The 17,483-nt window shown below is 52.3% G+C and overlaps 2 protein-coding genes across 40 annotated transcripts in view; both read left to right on the top strand.

Annotated features, from left to right (window-relative positions):
- CAMK2G (calcium/calmodulin dependent protein kinase II gamma) overlaps nucleotides 1-8,666 on the top strand; it is a 53,631-nt gene extending 44,965 nt beyond the window's left edge. For 8 of the 33 annotated variants that reach the window (XM_046026469.1, XM_046026496.1, XM_046026480.1 and 5 more), the window contains 6 exons: nucleotides 565-613; nucleotides 1,820-1,933; nucleotides 3,964-4,039; nucleotides 4,349-4,443; nucleotides 5,929-6,173; nucleotides 6,621-8,666. In XM_046026469.1, the coding sequence (XP_045882425.1) occupies nucleotides 565-613; nucleotides 1,820-1,933; nucleotides 3,964-4,039; nucleotides 4,349-4,443; nucleotides 5,929-6,161 (567 nt within the window). In that variant the 3' untranslated portion in view covers nucleotides 6,162-6,173; nucleotides 6,621-8,666. The other 25 variants (XM_046026485.1, XM_046026489.1, XM_046026481.1 and 22 more) reach the window with 7 other exon arrangements.
- Nucleotides 8,667-9,097: 431 nt separating this feature from the next.
- Nucleotides 9,098-17,428, top strand: NDST2 (N-deacetylase and N-sulfotransferase 2). Of its 7 annotated transcripts, none has more exons than XM_046028053.1 (15): nucleotides 9,098-9,415; nucleotides 10,065-10,202; nucleotides 11,699-13,033; nucleotides 13,241-13,328; nucleotides 13,641-13,795; nucleotides 13,981-14,166; nucleotides 14,437-14,565; nucleotides 14,699-14,881; nucleotides 14,976-15,072; nucleotides 15,448-15,571; nucleotides 15,700-15,874; nucleotides 16,066-16,236; nucleotides 16,344-16,453; nucleotides 16,604-16,727; nucleotides 16,824-17,428. In XM_046028053.1, exons 3-15 carry the CDS (start codon nucleotides 12,044-12,046, stop codon nucleotides 16,947-16,949), a joined length of 2,658 nt encoding a protein of 885 aa, XP_045884009.1. In that variant the 5' UTR covers nucleotides 9,098-9,415; nucleotides 10,065-10,202; nucleotides 11,699-12,043; the 3' UTR covers nucleotides 16,950-17,428. The 7 variants fall into 7 exon arrangements, with proteins under 7 accessions (XP_045884009.1, XP_045884011.1, XP_045884010.1 ...); XM_046028055.1 differs by having other exon boundaries at nucleotides 11,699-13,048; nucleotides 16,117-16,236; XM_046028054.1 differs by having other exon boundaries at nucleotides 11,699-13,048; nucleotides 16,625-16,727.
- The last annotated feature ends 55 nt before the right edge of the window (nucleotides 17,429-17,483 follow it).

Here is a 17,483-nt window from a genome sequence, read left to right as displayed (position 1 = left end):
ATGGGTGCAGGGCTACTGGGAAGCAGTTGTAGTCTGGGTGCCAGATACTGGTCACTTGGACTCAGCGTGCAGCTGTGCGTTTGAAGAGAAGACGTAGGAGTGCCTGGCTGGCTCAGTGGATAGAGCGTGTAAATCTCCAACACAGGGTGGCGCATTTGAGGCCCACATTGGATATAGAGATTACGTCAACATAAAATCTTTAAAAAAAAAAAAAAATGAGAAGAGGTAGGAGACAGGAGGTAGGACTGGCAGAGCTGAATTGAGATTGGATGATTAAGATATAAGAGAAAGAAAACCAAGATTCCACCTAGAATCAAACCTAGAAGAGGTGACTCTAACTTTTAACAACAGGATAGATAGTGTCATTTACTGAGTTGGGCAAGACTAGGGAGGGAGTTTAGGAATCCAGGGTTCTGTAAAAAAAAGTCAGATGGCAAGGGTGAAAATCAAACCTTCTCTGATTCTTCCTTGCATCTCCTGCAGGAGTACACTCTGCTTTTGTTCTGTTTGGTTCCTCTGGTGTAGAGCCTGAGTGTATAGAATCATGTTCTTTTTGGCCTACAGGGCTCCACGGAGAGCTGCAACACCACCACAGAAGATGAAGACCTCAAAGGTAGGTGCTGGCCCTTGGTGGGGAAGGGACCCTAGCAGTGTCCCAAGTACCTTGGCTCCAATGGGCACCTGTCTTGTCTGTCCCCAGAACTGAGATTTGACTCCTTCTACTCCAGGAGAGGGCTTGGCATAAAAGCTCCTTTCCATGGGCTAAGATGTGAGGTCCCTGGCTGGCCTGGCTGGCCTGGGCAAGAGGCTTCTCTTCTTTGACCCCCAAGTCTAGAATAGCTAAGCTAGAGCTTTACCTGAGGCTTTCCAGGGCCAGGGCTCAGAGAGCTGTCCCTGTTGCCAATAGTGATGTGACATCCCAGTACAGGAACGTCCTGAGTCCCTGCAGAAGTAGCCCACAAATACAGTAAGTCATTAGGAGGGTGACCCACCGTCCCGATTTCCCTAGGAGTGAGGCGATTCCCAGGATGTGGAACTTTCAGTTTTAAAACCGGAACAGTTCTGGGTACACTGGGATCAGCGACTCTCATCACAAAGTCTTGGCATGAATGTTGGAGTCAGAACCACATTTGGCCATGTCCTGATGGTCCCGTGAGGACCACCAGCCTAAGTGTGGACCTGGCCTGAGGGCCAGGGATGTGGGAGGGCGTGGCGGACCAGACCACCGGGAATCTCGGCTCTGCTGTTCGGTTTGGCCTCCTGGAATCGCTGCCTTTGCCATCAGTAGTGACCCGAGGCCAGGCTCACAGAACAGATGGAGAAATGCAGGACAGAGCTGAGAGAGCACACCCAGGGGCAGTAGAGGGCCACTAAACCGTTGGGAACCAAAAAATAGAAAGCATAAACATATAAGGTAGTGAAGAACAGTACCTCTAGGGCTGCTGGGAATTGGGCCAGAGCAGTTCAGTTCTGGGGGGTGCTATGAAGTAAGTGGCTCCTTCATGGCTCTTGACTTTGTAGCCTAGCCCCCTACAACACCTTCCCTGGGAGCAGGGGTCCTTGTGACAGGCTATTTGAAGGCTCCTCTGGGAGCCGCAAGCCCAAGTCTGTGTACCTTCCTGGGGCTGTCGGCTGGGAGGCCTCTCTGGCAGAGGCGGCAGCGTGGGATGTGGTCCAGTGTCCACAGCAGCCCGAGGCGTTGCCTTGCCCCGGCTCTGCAGTGCCACGGGCTTGGGTCCTGTCTGGCTTGCTCGCTCACCTGCCTTGTTCTGTTTGTTTTGGCTGCTCTGCCTTGCCCTGCCCTGCCCTGGCTGGCTAGCTGCCCCGCTCCGCACTGGGAATGGCAGCTCGGTGCCTGAAGGACGGAGCTCCCGGGACAGAACAGCCCCCTCTGCAGGCATGCAGCCCCAGCCTTCTCTCTGCTCCTCAGCCAGTAAGTGTGAGGGAGGCACAATCTGGCTTCTGTCTCCCTGGCTCATCCTGAAGCCCCTCAGGGATCCCCCACCCCAAGCTGTAAGCCCAACCCAGTTGTTTGTCTCAGTAAGCTTGGGGAGCTCAGCCTCTGCTGGGTGGGGGAGCTGATTGGAGGTGCTGTTAATAGCAGGCAGGGGCCCCTGAGACCAGGGCCCAAAGACATAGAGAAGAGTGGGTGGAAGAACAGGGCATGGTGGGAAGGAGCAGGAAGCCCCTGGGATGTTCAGTGGGCCTCGCCTCAGCAATGAGCCAGGAAGAAAGGCCCAGTGAGAAATCAGGTCAAAGGTGGTGGGAGCGGGGGGGTGGTGATGAAATTGCTGTAGCCAAGAACCGTGTTGGGATGTGGTGTTGCCTGAGGCTCAGCATATCAGATTAAGAGCATGAGGCTTGGGGTGAGACAGACCCCAGTTTAAATCCCAGCTACGCTACCTCCAGAAATGTGTGAAGTAGCGTACGCCTCCTAGAGCCTCGGCCTCCTTATCTATGAAGTGGGAGTCAAATAGCACCTACCTCAGAGCACTGTCATGAAAAATAAATGAGATAGTAGAATGTCTTGATACGATGCCTTGCTGGGTTAATGGTAGCTCATATTTATATTTTAAGTTGTGTCTGTGTAAAGAATGCCTTTGTCTGCTTCTTTTCCTTCTACCATCTATCCTTTTAGAGTTAATGAACACAATCCTCTTCACCCATAGGGCCCCAGTCAGGTCCTGCAAATGGGTTTGGTGGGGTTGGAGAGGGTGTGTATGTGTGTGTATTTGTGTGTGTGTGTGTGTGTGTGTGTGTGTGTACACACTTACCTGCTTGCCTCTGGGAAGTCAGTAGAGCTCGTTTGTTCCCCTAACATGCTTCTTACTCCCCGGAGCTGTCTCCCCGACAGTGCTGGTGGCTGTGGGGCCCCCACCTGGCTGTGTCTTTGGCTGTGCTGCCCTCTCCCAGCTGTGTCTCTTGGCTGCGCTGTTCTAATGCTCACATTTGTCTCGCAGCCTCTCGCTCCTATGAGGAGAGGCTTGTGGCCTGGGCCAGCCTGGGACTCTGGTCAGGGTTAGCCTGAGCTCAGTCTTGAGCCCTCACTTACCCTAGCGGTGCCCCTGCTGATAGTGGTGCTCCCTGTCAGGATACAGCCAGCAGCAGTCCCTTGGCTTTGGATGGGGTGGGGGTGGGGGGCTCTGAGGCCACCAGTCCGCCTGCCTATCATTCTGAACCTTGTCTTTGTTTTCTTGAGGGACACATCCTGGCATGCGAGCTGGTATGAGATTTAGAGCTTTCCCAAGGCTCGTCCAGGGTAAATGGAGCCATCTCCCCAGTGGGAAGCTCCACTTTAAAAAAGTGTTTATAGTTCCGAGATCCTTTATACCAGAAAAGCCCTATGGAGGAGATGAGCAGGGTGAAGAGAATTAAGCTTCCATCCCAGGGCTCTGTTCATCCTTTTAGCGCCCTTATCCCTGGCTAGGTTCTGCTCTCAGGCTGGCTGCTGCCCAGGGCTAGTTTCTGGACCACAGAGTGAGGGCTGGGGCTGGTGTGGTGGTGTTGGTAATTGAGACCTGACTGAGCCCCTTCAGGTGAGAGAAGTAAACAGGCAGTGGAAACAGCCATCTCCGGAGATGCTTCTTCGAGAGGCTGAACGTGCTGGGGATGGGATACATGGACTCTGGGCAGAGTATTAATGATGGCCAGATTCCTCAACTGTAAAAGATAAGAATGTTTTCTGCATCCTGGTTGTTGATGGAGAGGGAGACAAAGGCTAGAGAACTGTACCTAATGGGTAGGCTTCAGGAGGAGGGGGCTGTTAACTCTGTAGACAACAGAGAAGGAATGAAGAGAAAAGTGGGCTCACTCTTCCTGCGGAGGGACTTAGTGTTCAAGACAGGGAAGGGGGATGTCTGTGTCACAGAGATCACAGGGGATTCTCTGAAGGATGGGGAGGGCTCTCTGTCACTTGGGAGCTCCCCAGTCCCAGGCAGGTAAATTGCTGGATTTTCCCCCCAGTGCGAAAACAGGAGATCATTAAGATCACAGAACAACTGATTGAGGCCATCAACAATGGGGACTTTGAAGCCTACACGTGAGTAGAGACCCATTTCCTTGTGACCTAAGTCGTCTCCTGAGGCCTCCTCTCCTCCCCAAAATCAACTTGGACCCTGGGAAAAGGGAAAGCCGGGCCTTGGGCACAGTGCCTGAATTAAACACCAGGCCCTTGGGCTGGGGTCTCTCCCGGGCAGATACCCTGTGATAGTACTCCGCACCCCCTAAGGTCTTAGCCATCTTGTCAGGCCTAGCCCACAGCTAACTTGCTGCAGGCCAGATGCCACTGACAAGAAAGAAACACAAGTCATCCCTGTAGGAGACTGACAGGCTGCTTTTCTTTCTGCAGGAAGATTTGCGATCCAGGCCTCACTTCCTTTGAGCCTGAGGCCCTCGGTAACCTCGTGGAGGGGATGGATTTCCATAAGTTTTACTTTGAGAATCGTGAGTGGGTTCGTGCTGCTGATATACTCCTGCCTGCCCCTTCACCCCCTTTGCCTCTGTCCCTGCTCACCTTCTCCTCTTCCCAGTTGCCCGCTTTTCCCTTATTTGACCTGCTTGGCTGCACCCCGGTCTATGCGTTTGCCGTCTTGTACCCTGAGGATGGTCTTAAACTGACACCTTTGAAGGACCTGCTCCAGAGCCCCACGTGCGCCTTCATCCTGCAGCGGCTTTGTGGCAACACTGGTTTCACAATCAGGGTCTCTATTCCTTTAAGCTTCACCTCTTTCCGTGAACACTGGAAACCACTGAGATCAGGTTGAGATGATGTCAGCAAGTAATAACGAAGCTCTCTATCTACAGGTTTCACAGTAGAGGAAAGTAAAACCAGGATAAGGATGTACAAGCAAGTAGCAGGGCACTGTAGGTGATCTGTGAGATCAGAACTTGTGGCTTGGGTCCCTTCTGAATATGGAGGGAGACAGTCCTGCCTGAGGGGCTGTGCACTCTGGACAGTTCGTGGAAGTCCCAGGGGAGAAGATGAATCACCACCTCTTCCTATCTTTCCACTCTCTAGCACCCTCCTTCTCCCTGTTTTTTTTTTTTTTCTTTTTTCTTTTCTTTCCTGCTTTATCCTAGGCCTTCCCCCATCCTGCCCCAAGTTTTATTTTGTCACTGTTTTCTCTACTAACCACTGTCCTCTCCCTGTCTCAGCTGCAAATGTAAGCCTTTGACTATCTAACTAATTCTGTTAGCCAGAAGCAGTTTCAGAGTTTATAGAAGCCCTAGAGTGGGTCTCAGGTAGCCCCTATCCAACATCTGAAATGGATTAAAATGTGAATCTCATTTAAACCAAGTCAATCTGCTGTGTTCGCTGCTAATGGCAATACAACTTCTTTTGGCTTTCCCCCAGAAGAACCTGGGAACCCTGGGAATATCCTGAGCTTGGTGCTTTGGTGATTCTATTTTAACTTCGGACTTTTTTTTTTTTTTTTTCTAAATCACAAATGCACTTTGAAATCTTAAGCTCTAGATTTTGCTCTGCAGCCAGTTAGGGACAAGCCAACCCTTATGAAATCTAAACATCAGCCTGGAAGAGTGGAAAGATCTTAGGCTTTAGTTAAGAGTCAGCTGGTCCTGAGTTCAAATGTTGTGTGATTTGAGCAAATTACTTAACCTCCTTGAGCCTGTTTCATTATCTTATAATAAATACTGACCAAGAAATATAGCTTATGTATGTAAAAAACCCCAGCACAATGTCTGATTAAAGTAGCAGTTGCTATTATCATCGTTCTCCACCTCTTTCTTCCTTTTGGATAACTGAGACTAATGTTCTGGGATTTCCTGGCCTCTGGTGTGTGGGGGACTTAGAGACTCCCAGAATGGTTGCTGGAGAGAGGGTGAGACCCAGAAGCGCAGGCTGGGAGGGAAATCAGTGCCCAGGCCTGACGCCCTCCTGCCTCCCACACTCTGCCTTGCCCCCTGCAGTTCTGTCCAAGAACAGCAAGCCCATCCACACCACCATCCTGAACCCGCACGTCCACGTGATCGGGGAGGACGCAGCTTGCATCGCCTACATCCGTCTCACCCAGTACATCGATGGGCAGGGTCGGCCTCGCACCAGCCAGTCGGAGGAGACCCGGGTCTGGCACCGCCGGGATGGCAAGTGGCTCAATGTCCACTATCACTGCTCAGGAGCCCCTGCCGCACCGCTGCAGTGAGCTCAGCCACAGGTGCACCTGGTAGGGGGGCGAGGAAGGGGACAGATGGGATCAGAGAAGGAAGAGGAGGTTGAAAACTGGCACTGGGGGAGGAGACGTGGACCGTCCCAGGGGAGTGGCAGAGGCTGTCAGACAGACTTAGGTCTGGCTCCAGAACTCTGAGTTGAGTGACTTTGGGCAGGTGATTTCCCTACCCTAAGTCTCAGTTTCTTTAACTGTCAAAAAAGAGAGAGAGAAAGAGAGAGTGGTACCTATTTCATTGAGGATTAAATAAGATACTCCTAAGTGAAGCATTTGCTCAGCAAATGTGAAGTGATATTATATTTAAATGCTAGCTTCTCCCCCATCCTCCACCTTCTCAGGCAGACTTGGCCACGTGTGTCGTGTGTTGAAGTCCCCGGAACTCATCTGTGTGCTTATTGTCCTTTGTTCTGTTACCACGTCTGTCCTCTTTGACAGGGGCATTAGGAGATCCCAGCCGGAGGTCAAACCTTCGCAGCCAGTGGCTCTGGAGGGCCTGAGTGACAGCGGCAGTCCTGTTCGTTTGAGGTTTAAAACAATTAAATTACAAAGCGGCAGCAGCCAATGCACGCCCCTGCATGCAGCCCTCCCGCCCGCCCGCCCTTCGTGTCTGTCTCTGCTGTACCGAGGTGTTTTTTACATTTAAGAAAAAAAAAAAGAAAAAAAGATTGTTTTTAAAAAAAAAAAAAAATGGAATCCATACCATGATGCGTTTTAAAACCACCGATAGCCCTTGGGCTGGCAAGAAGGCAGGAGTTTGTGTGACACCCGTCCTGGCATGAGCAGCCGGCTCACCCGCCAGCCCTGAAGAGGTGAGCTCGGCCTCTGGCCTCCGTGGACCCAGGGGACCAGGCGAGAACTCTGACAGAGCTCTGGGGGCTGTGATGTGACTGCAGCCCCTGAGGTGGCCTGCCTGCCCCAGGTCTAGGAACGGACTTCTTCTGAACTTGCATAGCGCCTAGAATGAGGCTGATGAGAACATCGTGGCCATCAGACCTACCTGGGAGAGAACACAGAGCTCCCAGCCTGCTGTGGAGGCAGCTGAGAAGCAGTGACCTCGGGACCGAGGGCCTGGACGTTGCTGTACTGTTTCATTTAGTGTAGAAGGGAAGAGAATTGGTGCTGAAGTGTGTCCGCTGCAAACCAGATGAGAAACCTCGTGTTAGTCTGACATGTACTCACTTACTCATCCATTTCTCTAGGATGCACAATGCACGTGGGCCCTGATACTAAGGCCCCATACCTGCAGTTGGGAAGAGGGAGGGGTTGCTGCTTTGCTTTGTGTTTGTTTTCTTATAACTTAGCAAGGAGAGAGCCAGGCCCTGGCCAGGGCTCCCCTTGCTGCCTTTGGAGGTTTTGTTTCTGTGCTGATTTGGACCATCTTTGTCTTGCCTTTTCATGGTGGTGGTCCCCATGCTGACCCTCATCTGGGCCTGGGCCCTCTGCCAAGTGCCCCTGCGGGATGGGAGGAGTGAGGCAGCGGGATTGAGTTGATGGTTGTTTCTATGCATTCAGGCTGCCCTCGGGACTGCCTCCCTTCTTACTCTTCCCTTGCTGCACGGCCATCTCTTTTCCTGTCTTTGAGACTGACCTGACTGCTCTAGCAAGAAGAGGTGTTCTCTTTAAAGAGGCTTCTCTACTGACCAACTGAAGTATATGACTTAACTGCTGGACAATCTGCATGGGCATCACCCCCCCCACACACACACACACACACCTGCATGTACCCAAAAGAGATGTCCAGAGCCAAGGCTCCTACATTCATTGTCCCTCTTTGTGCTCAAGGAGTTCCATTCCAGGAGAGAAAGATCTATACTTTAAGCAGTTAGGAGAGAAGATAATGGAGGAGCAATTGGTCATGGCCTCGGTTTCCCCAAAACTACTGTGCAGACTTATCTGCACAAATATCTGCACTATTGGGGGAAAGGTGGGTAAACCCCAGCTTCCTGGACTACGTGTAGAAGGCACAGGAGCTGGGAGAAGAGGCAAAGCTACAGATTTACCTTGGAGCCAGCTGAGAAGAGAACAGACTCACAGGTGCTGGTGCTTGGGTTTAGCCAGGCTCCTCTGAGCACCTCATGCATGCCTCAGCCCCTGGGCCCTAGCCCTTTCTTGCCCTGCAGCCTGCAGTACCAGCACGCAGACGCCTTCACCACAGGGTTTGGTTTTGCTGGCTTGAAGACAAACGGTCTTAGAGTTCATTAAGACCCATAGCTTCATATGGCTGCTCCAGCCCCACTTCTTAGCATTCTTACTCCTCTTCTGGGGCTAATGTCAGCATCTATAGATAATAGACTATTAAAAAAAAAAAAATCACCTTTTAAACAGGAAATGGAAGGCATTTGATGCAGAATTTTTGCATGATGACATAGAAATAATTTAAAAATAGTTAGTGTTTGTTCTGAATGTTGGTAGACCCTTCATAGCTTTGTTACAATGAAACCTTGAACTGAAGATATTTAATAAAATAACCTTTAAACAGTCCATTGTGTTACTGCTGTTGGAGGCTTATAGCCAAAGGCTTAAGAGTTTAGCAGCCTGGGTTACAAGGCTTCAGATGGAGAGATGTAGCTTCTCCTACTCCCTTGGGGCCCATTTTAGAAGAAAACTTGCTCATAAACTCATCGGCCTCCAACCGACCCACCCGGCTGCAGAGATGAGTTGGGGGTGGGGGTGGGGGTGGGGTGGGGGAAAGCTGCGGGCCCTTCACTGGTGGGCCAGGGGTCTCGCCCCGCCCTCGGGCCCCGCCCGCGTCAAGGGCTGCCCCGCCCCCCGGCCCCTCAGTGGGTCGACTCAGCTCCCCCTCCGCCGGGCTGAGTGGACGAGCCCGCAGCCTGGGCCCGCCCCTGCCCGGGGAGTCGCGGCGCCCGACGCTCGCCAGACTGTGCCACCGGGCGGGGAGGAGGGGGTGCGCCTCTGCGGGCGGGGCGCGCAGCCCACCGTCCCGGAGGCCGAGGTTCCACAGAGCGCTGCAGAGGACCGCTCGGCTGCCCCGCACCTCAGCAGTGCGGCTGCGAGGCCCGGACTCTGAGGGGACCTGAGCGGGCGCCGCGAGCGGCAGCGCGCCGCGTCCCCCTCGGGTGAGCGGTGGTTGGACCCGGCTGCGGCAGAGCCTTCGCTCGGAGATGGCGGAGCTGCCGCGACGCGGCCCGAGGCCCCGAGAGCCGGGAAGCCGGGCAGCCCCGGGACGCGGCGGAGCCCGGGGCCAGCGGGGACACCGCCTAGTCCGCCGGGTGAGCCGCCCTTGAGGGTAACCACCCCCACTCAGAGTGTGGCCCCCACCCACGGTTCCCGCAGTTCCTCCCCTCACAGACTTCCTCTCACTGTAGCCACCATAACCACCCGCGGGGTTGTCCTGGGCGGCCCCCAGTGCGGCCCAGAGCGCCCCGGTCGTGCGTCCCTTCCACTAGCCTCCCTCGGAGTGGCCTCACTGCCCTCCGTACGGGGCTCCTCCTCCCCTTCGGACTCTCCCAGCCCAGCGCCTGCCTCGATGTCACGCCAGGCTCTCCTCAGCGCGTTCCTTGCCTGGTCCCCATCCAGCGCTCCCTTCATATCCACCTGTGACCTCGTTCCCCCTCAGCAGGTACCCCCCACCCAGGGTGCCAACCCCGCATTCCCGTGTCGCGGCTGGGTACCCCCTCCTCCCACGGCGTCTGCACCGCTCGTCTCCCCGCGCGGGGCCCCCAGCCCTACCTTCTCCAGTCCCTATCACTGGTGCTGTCGCCCAGCCCAGGCCTGGGTGACCCCTTTGGTTTCTGCCTCAGAAACCTCCCGCTGTTGCCCACGGGTATAGCATCCCCTACCCCGCGTTCCTATCCCATCCCACACTCTACCCCATAGCTCCCTCAGCGCCCCTTCCCTGATTATTGCTGCTGCTTCTAGGTGTGAAGCCAACATGCAGTGGTTTAAGAGCCCCAGCGTTGGAGCTTGGCAGGCCTGACTTTGAATCCCAGTTCTTCCACTGACTGAGCTGTGTGATCCTGGGCAAGCTTCTAAGCTTCTCTGGACCTCAGATTACTCGTATGTAAAATGGGGGTGATAAAAGTCTCTACCTCTTACCTACCTCCCAGGGCTGATGTGAGCATTAAACATATGGGAAGCTCTTAGAAGAATGCCTGACAAAGAGTAAGCTGTCAGTAACTATTTACGGTTATTCTTAACATTAAGGGGTGAGATACCCTGAGTGTCTCACCTCAGTGATGACTTTGCACTACTGTTACCCCCCAGGAGTTTCCTTTACCTCTTAAGATTTACCCCTTTCCATCACCATTTTGATCCTCTCCCAGCTTGCTTTTTACATCAGTTAATTTGACCCAGGCCAAAGCTCAACTGTTTTTAAATTGTCTCTCTCAATTCTGAGGAACCCTGTCTCTGCCTAATCACCCCTGAGATGTGTATGTCTGGGAAGGGGCAGTAGAGAAGGATGAGAAGGATTGCCAGCCACTGCCCTACTAGGAATGGCTAAGCTGGAGAGAGCAACGATACAGCTTCTAGAAGCAGTCTGTCTATTGAAGAAAACAGTCTTCAAAATTAGGTCTCCCTGAAACTGTTTTCTGATCACATTGTCCTTACCCGTCTCTTATTGGTTGGATATGACTTAAGCTCCTGTTGCTCTCATCCAGCCCCACACAGTTTGCTCTGGGTTTTTGTTTGTTTTTTTTTTTGTAAAGGGATTCAGTCCCTCATATCTCCACAGGCTAGCTCAGAACCTTTCTGAGCTGTTCAGTGATGGGGTATAGTATCACCAAGGCTGAGTTAGGAAGGAAAACTAAGGTGATAGGGAGAGGGACTCTGGACTCAGAGCTTATCTTAGACCCCAGTGATGTGGCCTGCCCTGGGGGTACATTTTTATCACCTCTCCCACACTGGTGCAGGTGAGGTGAAGGGCAGGGAATGAGTATTTTTCGAAAGCCATGGAAAATAGAGTCCCCAGGTTCTGGGTTTGGAAGCGAATAGAATGATTAGCTAGCAGCATTTCTCAGGCCTCTTCAGCAACCCCCACCATAGTGTCCTCCTGACTGCAAGTTCGTTAGTGCTCTTAACTTGTGATGTTGGGTTTGATTGATGAGGAAGATTAACAGGCTCAGGAGTTTCCTCTTATCTGATATTTCGTTGGAGCACGAGACTTGTGGGTCTTTCCGTTCTTTCCTCCCAGGCTGACCACTGACCCAACTGCTCAGTTGTGGGCTGGATACTTCTTTCAGAGCAGGTTCATTTTCAGTCTCCTGGGCTGTTTGGTCTCTTGCTGGTGGAAGATTTGTTCCCTTCCAACCCTTGGCTATACTCCTCGGGAAGGAGAATTTAGACAGTATTCTAAGAAAGGGAACAAGCTATGAAGTGAAGAAGGTATGAGACTCAGATTGTGGTATTCTTCTACAGGAGTTTTTTGTTTGTTTGTTTGTTTGTTTGTTTGTTTTTTTTGGAGAACAGATCATCCTGTGAGCAGGAGGTAAGAGAGGTGGGTGAAGAGGGGAATGGATGAACGAAGTAACCGTTGATTTCTCTCTTACAAATAGTGAGAGCAGAGATGAGGAACTTGATGAACTTTGTTGACCTCTGATGTGAGGAGCTCAGCAGGACCAAGAGTGGAGCCTGGCTAGATTGGCGTCCTGAAGCCATGGACCAGGGGGCCATGGTGACCTGATATCAATGGACTTTGTCCAGTTGCCCCTTGTTGCCCCTTCTAACTCCCCTATGCTAAAAGTAAGGGGACTTGACTCCAACTTTTCAGGGAACTGACCCTGAGGAAATCCTTTCCCTTGTTTTTCTATCCTTCTACCCTCCTGCGAGAGCCCCAGCCTATAGAACTCCTACCTCCCATCCCCTGAGGTAGTCCCCATCCCTACTTCCCCTTCCCCGCCATGCTCAAGCTGTGGAAGGTGGTACGCCCAGCTCGGCAGCTGGAACTGCACCGCCTCATACTGCTGCTGATCGCGTTCAGTCTGGGCTCCATGGGCTTCCTGGCTTACTATGTATCCACCAGCCCCAAGGCCAAGGAGCCCTTGCCCCTGCCCTTGGGAGACTGCAGCAGTGGTGGGGCAGCTGGCCCTGGCCCCGCACGTCCTCCAGTCCCACCACGGCCCCCCAGGCCACCAGAGACAGCACGAACTGAACCTGTGGTCCTTGTGTTTGTGGAGAGTGCATACTCACAGCTGGGGCAGGAGATTGTGGCCATCTTGGAGTCTAGTCGTTTTCGTTACAGCACCGAGCTAGCACCTGGCCGAGGGGACATGCCTACACTGACTGATCATACCCGTGGCCGCTATGTCTTGGTCATTTATGAAAACCTTCTCAAGTATGTCAACCTGGATGCCTGGAGTCGGGAACTGCTAGACCGGTACTGTGTGGAATATGGTGTGGGCATCATTGGCTTTTTCCGAGCCCATGAACATAGCCTACTGAGTGCCCAGCTCAAGGGCTTTCCCCTTTTCCTACACTCAAATTTGGGGCTCCGGGATTACCAGGTGAATCCTTCTGCCCCCCTACTGCATCTCACACGCCCCAGCCGCCTGGAACCTGGGCCACTGCCTGGTGATGACTGGACCATCTTCCAATCCAATCATAGCACATATGAACCAGTGCTTCTTGCCAGCCTTCGGCCAGCTGAGCCCCCTGTGCCAGCACCAGTGCCTCGCCGGACCCGGCTTCCCACCGTGATACAGGACCTGGGGCTTCATGATGGCATCCAGCGGGTGCTCTTTGGCCACGGCCTTTCCTTCTGGCTCCACAAACTTGTTTTTGTTGATGCTGTTGCGTACCTTACTGGCAAGCGCCTCTGCCTAGACCTTGACCGTTACATCTTGGTGGACATCGATGACATCTTTGTGGGCAAAGAAGGTACCCGCATGAAGGTAGCTGATGTTGAGGTCAGTCTTTTTCCTGACTCAAGTTTCTTTCTTCAGAAGCTGTTTCAGGCTCTGTCCTTTCAGACTCCCTTGACTCTGAGCTTGTCATAGGTATTAATCCCTGCCCTTTTCAGTCAGGGAGAGCATCACTTCTCATTTTTCTCCTACGTAGTCTGCTCTCATCATTTCTCATGTTCCTGCTACCCTTCCCAGGCTCTGTTGACCACCCAGAACAAACTCAGGACCTTAGTCCCCAACTTCACCTTCAACTTGGGCTTCTCGGGCAAGTTCTATCATACTGGTAAGTGTATTCTCCTGCTCCCTCAGCATATCAAGCTTAGTTTGATCTGTCCCTTCACTGTTCATCTTCCTAGGCAAAGAAGTTGGAGGAAAGGGTCAGGGCTTGTGGCCCAAATGTTGTGAGGAGCTAGCGGTGGATATGAATTTAGGTTAGCACGGGTGGCTGGAGAGGAAGTCAGAGGGGGCAAATCGACTTAGGTAGTCAGAGGTCAGCAGTCTTGTCCCGAGAATGGGAGGTGGTCAGTATTATTACAGAACAGAGGAGGGCACATGGCCTGCCTGGCTGTGGTCAGTGGTCAGTGTGTGATCATAGGGACAGAGGAGGAGGATGCAGGGGACGACATGCTGCTGAAGCATCGCAAAGAGTTCTGGTGGTTCCCCCACATGTGGAGCCACATGCAGCCGCACCTGTTCCACAATCGCTCCGTGCTGGCTGACCAGATGAGGCTCAACAAACAGTTTGCTCTGGTGAGACCCTTGGATCTCTTTCCTATACTTTTCCCCAGAGATAATGCTTCCTTTTCAACCTTCCCCTAGTGGGGTGCCCTCTCCCTACCCTGTCCGTTTTTCTTTCTGTGGAGGCATCCCCACCCTCTTTACCCTCTACTCCCTGAACCTCACCAGGTCCTGGTGAGAGTCTATGCCATTCCCAGGAGCATGGGATTCCCACGGATCTGGGGTATGCTGTGGCCCCCCACCACTCGGGTGTGTACCCCATCCACACGCAGCTCTATGAGGCCTGGAAATCTGTGTGGGGCATCCAGGTGACCAGCACTGAGGAGTATCCTCATCTCCGCCCTGCCCGCTACCGCCGTGGCTTCATTCACAATGGCATTATGGTGAGGGACCCTTGAAACAAACTTGAATCGAACTCCTATGTTTAGACAGCCACCAACCTGCATTGTCCTATGTCCTGTCAACTTCTAGTCCAAGTTCACATAATAGGGGGTAGAGGGCTAAAAGTTATAATGCACATAGTAAGTTCTATTTGTATAAGTCAGTCCTCTGCAAACCCAGGGAATCATGATGCTGTAGGGACTTTAGTCCCTTACCTACTTTTCATTCCACCTTTCAAATCCCATCTCTCTCTTTCTTTTCCTGCTTTCTAGGTACTGCCACGGCAGACGTGTGGCCTCTTCACTCATACAATCTTCTATAATGAATATCCTGGAGGCTCTCGTGAACTAGACCGGAGCATCCGAGGTGGAGAGCTCTTTCTGACAGTGCTGCTTAATCCGGTAAGGTGCTGAGAGGAAGGGCTAGAAGACTGGCAAGCCAAAGTGTACATAGGCTAGGACCTTTGCTCACCAAGCCTGATTCAGAGGGGGGGGTAGGCTCTCCCACTTCTGACATGCAGGCACCCCCTTGCAGATCAGCATTTTTATGACCCATCTGTCCAATTATGGAAATGATCGGCTGGGCCTGTATACGTTTGAGAGCCTGGTGCGCTTCCTCCAATGCTGGACACGGCTGCGCCTGCAGACCCTTCCTCCTGTCCCTCTTGCACGAAAGTACTTTGAACTGTTCCCTCAAGAACGGAGCCCCCTTTGGCAGGTACGGATGGAGCTTTGGCTGACCAGAGAGAAATGCTAAGGGTGGAAAGGGTTGAAGGAAAGATTATACATCTGATTCTTTGCCTCACTTTCAGAATCCCTGTGATGACAAGAGACACAAAGATATCTGGTCCAAGGAGAAAACCTGTGATCGGCTCCCCAAGTTCCTGATTGTGGGACCCCAGAAGACAGGTGAATCATCTCTAGCTAACTGTTCTTGCCCTGCCTTAAACCCAAAGGATTCTTTGGCCAAAGAACTCCCTTCTCGTACCCACCCCTCCTTAATCCAGTCTCCTGAGACAGTGATTCTTAATTCTGGTGGTACCTCAGAATCATCTGTGGATTTTTTTTTTTTTTTTTTTTAAAGATCACAAGTGATTCTGATACAGTCAAGCCTGAGAACTATTTTAACCCTTCCTCGGGCCTTTCTCAGTCTTTCCTTCTCTCACTGTAGTTTGTCCAAAGGGGCTATTACTACCCAGAATAGTTATTTTCTCACTTCCTTAAAGCTCATGTTGTTGACCTGGCTGCTCTCCCATAATAGTTTGGACTTTCTCTCCCGTTTAGGGACCACAGCTATTCACTTCTTCCTGAGCCTGCACCCAGCTGTGACTAGCAGCTTCCCTAGCCCCAGCACCTTTGAGGAGATTCAGTTCTTCAACGGCCCTAATTACCACAAGGGCATTGATTGGTGAGACTGAGACCCCTTGGAATGCTTCTCAGAGGAACACTCCCTTCCCCACCCAGTACCCCATTCCAGCTTCCACTAGCACAGCTTACTCTGCAAATTATCTGCCTCATATCTATACTACTTCCTAGGTATATGGACTTCTTTCCTGTCCCTTCCAATGCCAGCACTGACTTTCTATTTGAAAAAAGTGCCACCTACTTTGACTCAGAGGTTGTACCACGTCGGGGGGCTGCCCTCTTGCCACGAGCCAAGATCATCACTGTGCTCACCAACCCTGCTGACAGGGCCTACTCCTGGTATCAGGTGAGCCTGAAACTAGGGCTATATTAGGGCTTAAGGGAGATGGTGACTGCTAGACAGGAAGCAAGAAGGTAGGGAAACTAAACCAGTTGCTTTGGGGAAGGATTCCTATGCTGTTTATTCACTAGATCAAGAGGAGGGCAGAATAATTGTCACATCACCCATCCCTTCCCTTCCTATTCCTTGTCCTTCAGCACCAGCGGGCACATGGAGACCCAGTTGCTCTGAATTATACCTTCTACCAGGTGATTTCAGCCTCCTCTCAGGCCCCTCTGGCACTTCGCTCCCTGCAGAACCGCTGCCTTGTCCCTGGCTACTATTCTACACATCTGCAGCGCTGGCTGACTTACTACCCCTCTGGACAGGTATGATCCCTCAGTAGCCCTTGTTAGGGTCCCCCTTCCCCTCCTCTTCCCCTTCAGCCTAGAGGTTTCTAAGGAATACAGAGGGAACCACATCCCTGTCCCTTCAGTTGCTGATTGTGGATGGGCAAGAGCTGCGTTCCAACCCAGCTGCCTCAATGGAGAGCATCCAGAAGTTCCTGGGTATCACACCCTTTCTGAACTACACACGGACCCTCAGGTGGGAGAGTATGACCCAGGGGAGGAGGAATCGGGGGGAAATGGGGAAGCAGGTTGACCATGTCTGCTTGGAAGAGACATGTGTCCCTATGAGCTGGGAGAGGTAGTGTACATTTATGGGGTTTGAATTTCCTTTCTCCCTACCAACTAGTGGCCTCTTCCTGTTGAGTAGATTTGATGAAGATAAGGGATTCTGGTGCCAGGGACTTGAAGGTGGTAAGACTCGCTGTCTAGGCAAGAGCAAAGGCCGAAGGTATCCAGATATGGACGCTGAGGTGAGTAAAGCCTGGGACAAGGTATCCCTCTCTGCCTCTAAAATCTCATCCTTGTCCCACTCCTTACCATTTCTGCCTCCATTTTTCTCTTATTAGTCCCGCCTTTTTCTTACGGATTTTTTCCGGAACCACAATTTGGATCTGTCGAAGCTGCTAAGCCGGCTTGGACAGCCAGTGCCCTCATGGCTTCGGGAAGAACTGCAACATTCCAGTCTGGGCTGATGTCCGGGCCTCCTGTACCAGCAGAAGCCCCCTGGTTCCCTAAAGGGCAAGCCCAGAGCAGGGCCCACAAGGGGGATTAGTGGCCCAGCCCCTACCCCTTCTACCTCAGTGGCCCCGAAGCCTGGGATGGCTGAGAACGGAAGGGAAGTCCTTTCCCATAGCTCTGGGGTCTTCTAAAGGGGCTTCCCTTGATACCCCACATCATGGTACTAGGCACCTTTGACCCATGGTCTTGGAAGGTGGGCAGGAATGAAAGGGTCCACGCAGGGTGTAGAGGAACATATTAATCCATTGATTTCCCTCTTCATCCTCAGCAGTACATCTATACCTGACTGTGGGATCAATGGGATCTACCTGTGGCCCGGCCTCCCTACTGTCATTCACATTGAATGGGGATGAGGCTGGACAGTGGCTCATAGAGCTAAGTATGAGCCCTAGCTGTGGGCTAGAAATGTCCTTAATAAACATCCTTATTTTTCTGTTTTGTCTGCCTCACTGGAGTGGAAGAAACTTAAGACTAAAGCAAATAACAGT

The sequence above is a fragment of the Meles meles genome, chromosome 13 (genome assembly GCF_922984935.1).
Source record: "Meles meles chromosome 13, mMelMel3.1 paternal haplotype, whole genome shotgun sequence".
Classification (NCBI taxonomy): Eukaryota; Metazoa; Chordata; class Mammalia; order Carnivora; family Mustelidae; genus Meles; species Meles meles.
Note: the sequence above shows the minus strand (reverse complement) of the source record. Positions and strands in the feature narration are given on the sequence as shown.